The sequence below is a fragment of the Acanthisitta chloris genome, unplaced genomic scaffold (assembly GCF_000695815.1).
Source record: "Acanthisitta chloris isolate BGI_N310 unplaced genomic scaffold, ASM69581v1 scaffold166, whole genome shotgun sequence".
In the NCBI taxonomy this organism is placed as follows: domain Eukaryota; kingdom Metazoa; phylum Chordata; class Aves; order Passeriformes; family Acanthisittidae; genus Acanthisitta; species Acanthisitta chloris.
Genome location: NW_008676273.1, coordinates 56,196 through 64,123, shown reverse-complemented (window position 1 = coordinate 64,123; position 7,928 = coordinate 56,196). Strand labels below are relative to the sequence as shown.

The window sequence follows — 7,928 nt, the reverse complement described above, 5'->3', positions numbered from 1 at the left end:
ACACAGACTGTAATAGAAATTGTATTACAGCACAATTCTTACCAGTGTCATCACACACTGAATAAAAAAATAAGAGTAACTGCAGGTATTACTAGCTTACTGTTTAGTTGCTGAGAAAATTAAGTCTACCTACTAGAAATCAGGTCTATTTGCCAAACATCTTCATACTGGAAAAAATATATGGCCCCACTAAAACCAAATTTAGATACCTGATGACAGTAGCAGCTTCTGTGATGAACCATCTCACAAGTTTCACCTCAGGAGAGAAGAGTATCTGTAATTAACTTTAAGCCTGTCTGGGAAGGAAAGATCAGGAGAAAAGAGGATGCCTGGAACATGGAGTTCTGCAAACAAACAAACAAGCAAACAAACAAAAAAGAGTCCAAAAGAAAAGGAAAAAAAATAGTCTAAAAGAAATTCCACCTCTGCAAAATAGGGAAAACGAGTTAATGTGTGCAGTGGAGAGCCAGAACAGGTGTGGAAGCAAAGGTAGAAAGATCAAAGGATGGAAAATACAGAAGTTGGTGAAAAGTCTTTGGTTCCATGAACATCATTTCATGTCCCTTGAGAAGGGCAAAGGAGTCCAGGAAGGCCGGACATTCTGCAAGAAAGAAATCCTAGGTGGAGGAGCAGGCTGGCACCATGTGCTGAAAGACAAGACAGAAGGAAAGAAGACCAGCCTGGCTGCACAGAGAGCTTTGGCTAGAACTAGGGGAGTGGGGGAAGGAAAGGAGAACTTATGACTTTTGGAAGAAGGGGCAGACAGCTCAGGAGAACTGCAAGGATGTTGTAAGTCTGCAGATAACACCAGTTTGGGTGGGAGTGTTGATCTGCTGGAGCATAGTCAGGCTCTGCATACGTTTCTGGACTCTATTGGCTGACAGCATTAGGATGAAGTTTAATGGGGTGAAGTGCTGGGTTCTGTCCTTGGGTCACAACACCCCTATGCAGTGCTGCAGGTTTGGGGCAGAGTGGCTGGAAAAGCTGCGCAGCAAAAAAGGACCTGGGGGTGCTGGTTGACAGCAGCTGTACATAACCCAGCAGTGTGCCAGGTGGCCAAGAAAGCTAATGGCATCCTGGCTTGGATCTGCAATAGCATGGGCAGCAGGACCAAGGAAGTGACTGCACCCCTGTACTCAGCACTGGTGAGGATGCACCTCAAGTACTGTATCCAATTCTGGCCCCTCACAACAAGAAAGTCATTGAGGTGCTGGAGTGAGTCCATAGAAGGGCAGTGGAGCTCGTGAGTGATCTAGGGATTAAGTCAGGTGAGAAGCAGTGGAGGGAGCTGGGAGTGTTTAGCCTGGAGAAAAGGAGGCGCAAAGGAGACCTTACCACTCTGTATGACTACTTGAGAGCTTGTAGCAATCCGTCTCTTCTCCCAGTAACAAGTGTCAGGACAAGAGGAAATGGCCTCAGGTTGTGCCAGGGGAGGTTTAGATTGGATATCATGAAAAATGTATTCATGTGAAGGGCTGTCAAGCATTGGACCAGGCTGCCCAGGGAACTGGTGGAGTCACCACCCCTGGGAGGGTATTTTAAAAATATGTAGATGTGATGATACTTGGGGGCATGGTTTGCACAGTTTAGTGGTGCATTTGGGAGTGTTGTGTTAACAGTCGGACTCAAGTAATCTTCAAGGTCTTTTCCAAGCTAAACAATTCTATGATTCTATGCTTCTATGAGCATTTGCATTATTTCTTGTACTGATGTAGTCCTTTTGACACAAATAGCAACAGGTAGACATTTCAAAGGATAAAGGATAAAATTTGCTCATACTATAATTTCATCTTGAAACCTATTCTTTGTGGAGCAACCTGTCACTGGAGCAGCTGAGGAAATACAAAAACCTTTTAAAAATTTGATGAAAAGGAGTAGAAATAATCAAAATATATTTTCAAGGCATCCCTCTTCATCTTCTCCTTTCTGCTTACTTGCCAGGTGTGGATTCAGAGGTTACTCCTTAATGGTAAAAGAAACAGTGTCAAGGAGTTGCAGCCACTGGTCCAGGTCTAAATGATCCCTGTCACAGTGGGGGCCAGGCCAGCCATACAGCTCCCTAGCCCTTCCTGTATGGGGGTTGGCCAGGAAGCAGCTGTCCCCAGTAGGCAACTTGGATCCAGTCACCTTGTTTTGGAGGTGAAGGTGGTTAAATGGTATGGGCACAAACCATTCTGGACATGGGCCACCACTCAGCTCCAGCAATGGAGAATGGTCCCCAGCAAATTTGCTGAAATAGATGCAGCCATTGTGAAAATGTTTCTGTGGATCTGGAAGCAAAAATCTGGCTAGTCTGCATGTACCATGGCTGTGCCATCATCCGCAGTCTTACTCTGTTGTTAATAGATAGACACGATAGACAGTGATGCTTTCAGTTGTTTTTTTTATTGGACAATAATAATCTTATACTTTTTTAAACCAACTGGCTTATTAGATTTACATTCAAGAACTCATGTCATTTATGACACTCTTGAAAAATATTAATAACGTATGCAATATTTACTACATTCTTTAAATAATTCTCATCAATCTGCTGAAGGACCGTGGGCTTGATCCTGCTTTCACTGAAATCAAGAAAAATCTACTTTTGATATCAGTAGATAAGAATCAATACACTTGCTTGTAAATGGCCCAGGATGACATTGCTCCCTCTCAGACCCTAACATTCAATACTGGTTACAATGTGGTATATGCTAGTTTGAGATTTATGTTTATATCTCCAATTATCATGGCAAGAGAGCCTGCATTGCTCTACTGACGTTTGGATGTCTACTGTTGTCATCATCCTCTTATAGAGCTGCATGATCCAACTCTGCTTTCCCAGGTAAAGCATCCTGCTTCCACAGGTGTTGGCTTTGGATCAACTCTTCAAAGGTGTTAGAGTTTCTGTTGTTCATAGTTTTAAAAGTATGTTTCCAGATCCTGAACAGAACTTTGGCAGCTGTACTGTGTGTTCCTTCTTCCACTGCAGCCATTGTCAAAGCTCACATTGATTTCAAAAGAAATAATCAATTCAAGACATATTTCGAATATGAGCGCTCTGCCTTACAAAGCAGTTCCTCAACTCATGCAATCCAGGATCACTGACACAGCTACATCAATTTCCATTCTTTGAGGGTCAGGTTTTTTTCCAGACATATTAGCAAACCCATCTCAGTGTTGATTTTTACCTTACACATATGTTGTCCAGTCTGGACTGAAACGGGGACTGCCAGTTCCTACAACACTCTAACACATATAATTTGCTCTCCTGGCTGAAATGGGATGGCTTGCTCATGCAATTGAGAGACAATGGACTGGGTACCAAAATACTGTAGTCTGTGGCTGCACTACCACTTGCTGAGGGTCCAAGTCTTCCTTACACTGGAGCAACTAAACTCCCTGTGAGTCACATCTGGGCCACAGCCAGCAGTGAAGATGGAAAGTGTGAAGGTTCATTTGCTGACCTCTCACACTGAGACCCACTCTTCCCCAAGAAATGCAGATGTTGCCTTAATGGCACCGACTAGTTGGTTTATAGAAACATATATATTTAAATAATGGTAAGCAGCTTTTTTGTTTCAGATCCCCTTCTACAAATCAGTAAAATTTACTAATCTGCTGTTTCTCTGTACAAAATTTATCTTTAGAAATCTACCTAAATATGCCTGCAGTATTTTGTTGAGGTTATTCACAATGTATATGCTGAAATGATGGGTGCTTTCTCACTGAAGAAAGGTGTATTTGTGTCTGAGGAATTGTCACCAAACTTCCAAAAACCAGAAAATTGCTAACAACTGATGTTGGTTTATTTAATTCATGCTGTTGTGCTCCAACATCATTGAGATTCAGGGGTGTTGCTTTCTATCATGGGATTTGTTGATGTGTTTCTTTCACATTGGCTCCATGTCAATAGTATCACTCACCTAAACTGTCCCCTGAATTCAGTGAGTTTCCCCAGCCTCAGGCTGCAAAAGTTAGCCTCTGGCATTATTTAAATGTTTTATCAGTATTACTATACATTCAGGAATCCACAATACATTTCTCTGTTCAAATACTTATCAAAACAAGTATCAAAAATCATATACACTGTACAGTCTATTTTTAAGTAAACATTTTTCTCATTAAAAATGGATCACAATTGACCTTCAGAGATTACATTTTCATATGCTATAGATCTACTTTGTTCTTAAAGTGTGTTGTTGCATATTCAATAATCGGCGAGAAATGCATTCACTTGAAAGTCTTATGAGTGTAAGTAAATATCAGCGAGGATTTAGCCATTTCATTACTGGAGAGTGAATACCTTTCTCTTTAACAAATTCCTCTTTTACAGAATTTCCATCCCCTGATGCCATGTCACTCTCTGAAAAGATACAAAAATAAAGGTGGATTTCATGAACATGAGAGCATTAAAGTGTTGTCAAACAGCAATGTCCCTAGTTTTAGGAATACTTCAGAAAATTCTTAACTGGCAAGTATGTAGGAGTCTCCCTAAATGCCTCCGATATCTAGGTGCAAAATTTGCACTAAACTATGTCATTAATCAGATGTGTTTTCTAATAGTTTAAGCATAAGGCTGATGATTCGACTTCAGTTTCCAGTTCTGACTGTAACACTCCAGTGTGACACGGGACCAAGTAACACATCCTCAATTGCTACCACAGTAAATTAAACTCACCTGGAGCTATTCTCTGACTGAGGCCAGCTGGCATGGAACAGCCTGCTTCATGCCACTAAACTCTCTCACTCTCCAAAAATAGGTAAAAGATATCCAGTTTGTCAACTGGAAACAGTCCCTGGCTGACACTGATTCCTGAGCTGTGGCTGAGGTTGTTTGGCACAGATGCTAGGCTGGGACAAAGCATGTGGTCTGCTGTTCTACTGTTTGACTGTGAAGGGAGACAAATACACAGGAACACACTCTGACACCTTTAAATTTACTAGGGTATATGTATCCATAATGTCTTTATAAAACATATGGGTCAGAAACTTGCCTGTTTAAAATAGTGAAGTGTTTACCACTCTTTTAATTCACTGAAGACTGATTGAATGCTATAGCAACCTCTGAAGACTACTATTAAATGAAGTCCTGTGTGACCACCCCACGAAGTACTGCACACAGTGACCCTGGTCTACTTATAGTGACCGACCCCTGAGGAGAGAAATCCATGTAAAATCTTTGCATGGGTGAAAAGCACCATTTATTTCTATGGGGTGAGTATCTCACCCTAGCTGGGATCAGACAAGCTGCTAAACAGTGAGGCAGCAGATGTTTTGAGACCAAAGACAAGGTGGGGAGAGGAAAGATGAACGGATGAAAATAATCTGCCAGGGAAGATTACAGGCTAGATACAGAAAAAAGCAAGCACCCTTATTATTTCTGCACCCTTGATAATAAACAGAACATGGAAAGTCACCATCACATAGAAAAGTACAAAAGGATTAAGACTGATCTTTCTTGCAAGGATGGTGAGTGAACTGTCTTGCAAGGGTTTTGGAGTTTTTTAAGATTGTTTTAAATGTGACATAAGCACAAGCTGAAGAGGTTTGGTTCCATCTAACTTTCTCTAAATGGAGAATGGGGGGAAATAGGTATCAAGTATTAAGGCAGCAAACTCCTGATAGCTTAATATAACAGGAGCAAATAAAAATAATGCACACAAACTGTATCTGGAGAAGAAATAAAATCCAAAGACCTTTGGGTGAAATACTGTGAAAGTTTCCAGTAGGTCTAGGATTAAATCTCTGATTTTTTTTTTTTACTTCTTCAGATTTGTATTGATTTTGGTTTGTGTTTCTATTTAGAGTAAACATCATTCAATCAAATATACCTCACTACCATCAGGTGGAAAAAAGGGGGAAATTTTTACCACATATTAGCTAACAGTAGTAAACACAATGTAGTGAAATTGTATTCTCGACACAAAGCAGCTCCGTGTATCACATCTGAACTGACCGATGCAAACCCCAACACAGCCTCTCATTGCACAGGTGATGTTGTAGTTCTAGAACACGCAACAGCTGCAAAGTATTTCGCCCATGTGAGAATTTCAAAATGTTTTTACCTTGTGTCACAGTTCACCTAATTCCTTGCTACATGTTAAAGGAGCTGCCAATAAGAAAAATAAATGTACCTTGTGTCATTAGCAGTTTGCAGAGCTCCACCAAAATACACATCACTCACACACAGCATACACAGATTGGCAGGAGATCACATACAAGATGTTTTCTGCTAAAATCAACTGTCCTGCAAAGTCTTACCTGTGTGTGAAACTATTTTATGTCGATTTGGAGGCTTGGAAGCAGACAGTTGGAAAAACGGGAACTTCAAACACTTCCCCGTTACTCTGTCACAGATGCCAGAGGGACAGTTGCAGGTTTTCCTGCATTCCATTCCATAGCTACCATAGGGACACTCTGGAAAAAAAAAAAAAAGCAGAGTGGTTCTCAGTGATCCAAGTCAGCTGCTGTCTTAATAGCCGGTCTGCTTATAACCTTGACAGTGGAAAACCTTTGCACGGAGGTCAGCTAAACCTCAGATACAGGATTTCACCACACTGACTGCTCTTTACAAGTATTTGCCAAACAAACCTTGGCACACATTATATACATCATCTCATTTCCTGTAACTTATTTACACTGTGCTGTCAGCAATCCTTCACCAAAACACTCTAAGATGCAAGTTAAGGCAATATGAATATACAAGTATGTAATTATAGAGGGTTCAGTTAAAGGACTAGCATAGGATTGAGAAGACAACTTCAGAAAGTCCCTGAATTCACTATAAGTGCACGGTATTATCTGAATTACATGACTGTCATGATTTAGATCTGCAATCTAGTGCTGGTGTTGGGCTGCTGTGGCCAGGGCTGCTGCCCACAGACTGGGGGGAGGACAGAGCCTGACCCTGAGGAGCTATCCAGCAAGCACACCCTCTGCCTGGAGATGCTCTCAGCTCCTGAAGAGCCTTCTTCTATCCAACAGCTTCTCAGATATCAAAGGTCTGCTGTCCCATGGCAGACGGCAAATTGCTCACCTACATTTCTAGCCTAAAGGGTGTGTATGCTTTGAAGGGATCACTGGGACTAAGGCAACTCCCTGGTTGTACACCATCTGGTCACATAATGCCCCAGTTCAAACCTCCCATCCTTGAACAAGTTTGCAGAGGAGCACCAAAGAGCAGCAGCTAGGATGGGGCCAAATGTTTTTCAAAGAAAATTAAGCTAGGTGTTGGGAATTTTTCCCATTCCATAGCTGACACACATCACATGCTGGATTGCATAACTTCCCACAGGGTTTAAACTAGGGGGGGGTCTAGCCCTTCTCTTCCTCTGCCTTGCTGTTGAACAGGGTACCTTCCTAGAACTATTGCTAAAGAGATGGAGACAGGGAAAACCCATGTCTAACATGCTCTTTCCAAACCTCCAGAAAGGAGATCATTCCCAAGAGAATTTTGAGATATCCCAGGAGAAAGGTCTTTATGTTCAGCCAGTCCTTGCCAACCCAGGATACCTTGGTCACCTTATAAATGGCAAGGTCTGGAGAGTTTCTGATTCACCTATTAGGGGCAGATGAATGACCATTCAGGGCTGGACCAAGAAACCATCTAGCACAGACTTCCACAAAACACTTCAGAAATGTGACCATAATATGCATAAGTGACACCTCCACTCTCATATTATCTCTCAGTTTCAGCTCTGGGACCTCCTGAGCCAGACATAGTTTCTGTGCATACAACACCCCAAAATAGGGTTAATTCTTCTCAGTTTGTCCAGTTTCCTCTTGCCCTAAAATGAAGCCAACATTTTAGAATTCCCTGCATATACAATGGGTACGATTTTGTAAATGAAAGTCATCTAACTGCACAGCGAGGCCCTCCACCCAGAAGAACTTCACTGAGCTTCACCATACTCTCCTTCCCAAGAATCACACTCACTGATCTGCTG

At 41.8% G+C, this 7,928-nt stretch overlaps 1 protein-coding gene across 2 annotated transcripts in view; it reads right to left on the bottom strand.

Moving 5' to 3' along the window:
• Positions 1-4,244: 4,244 nt before the first annotated feature.
• ESM1 (endothelial cell-specific molecule 1) overlaps positions 4,245-7,928 on the bottom strand; it is a 6,287-nt gene continuing 2,603 nt past the window's right edge. The window contains exons 2-3 of one of the 2 annotated variants that reach the window (XM_009076051.1): positions 6,244-6,399; positions 4,245-4,345 (exon numbers count right to left, since the gene is read on the bottom strand). In XM_009076051.1, the coding sequence (XP_009074299.1) occupies positions 4,245-4,345; positions 6,244-6,399 (257 nt within the window). The remainder of the gene's footprint in view (positions 4,346-6,243; positions 6,400-7,928) is intronic. The other variant, XM_009076052.1, reaches the window with a different exon arrangement.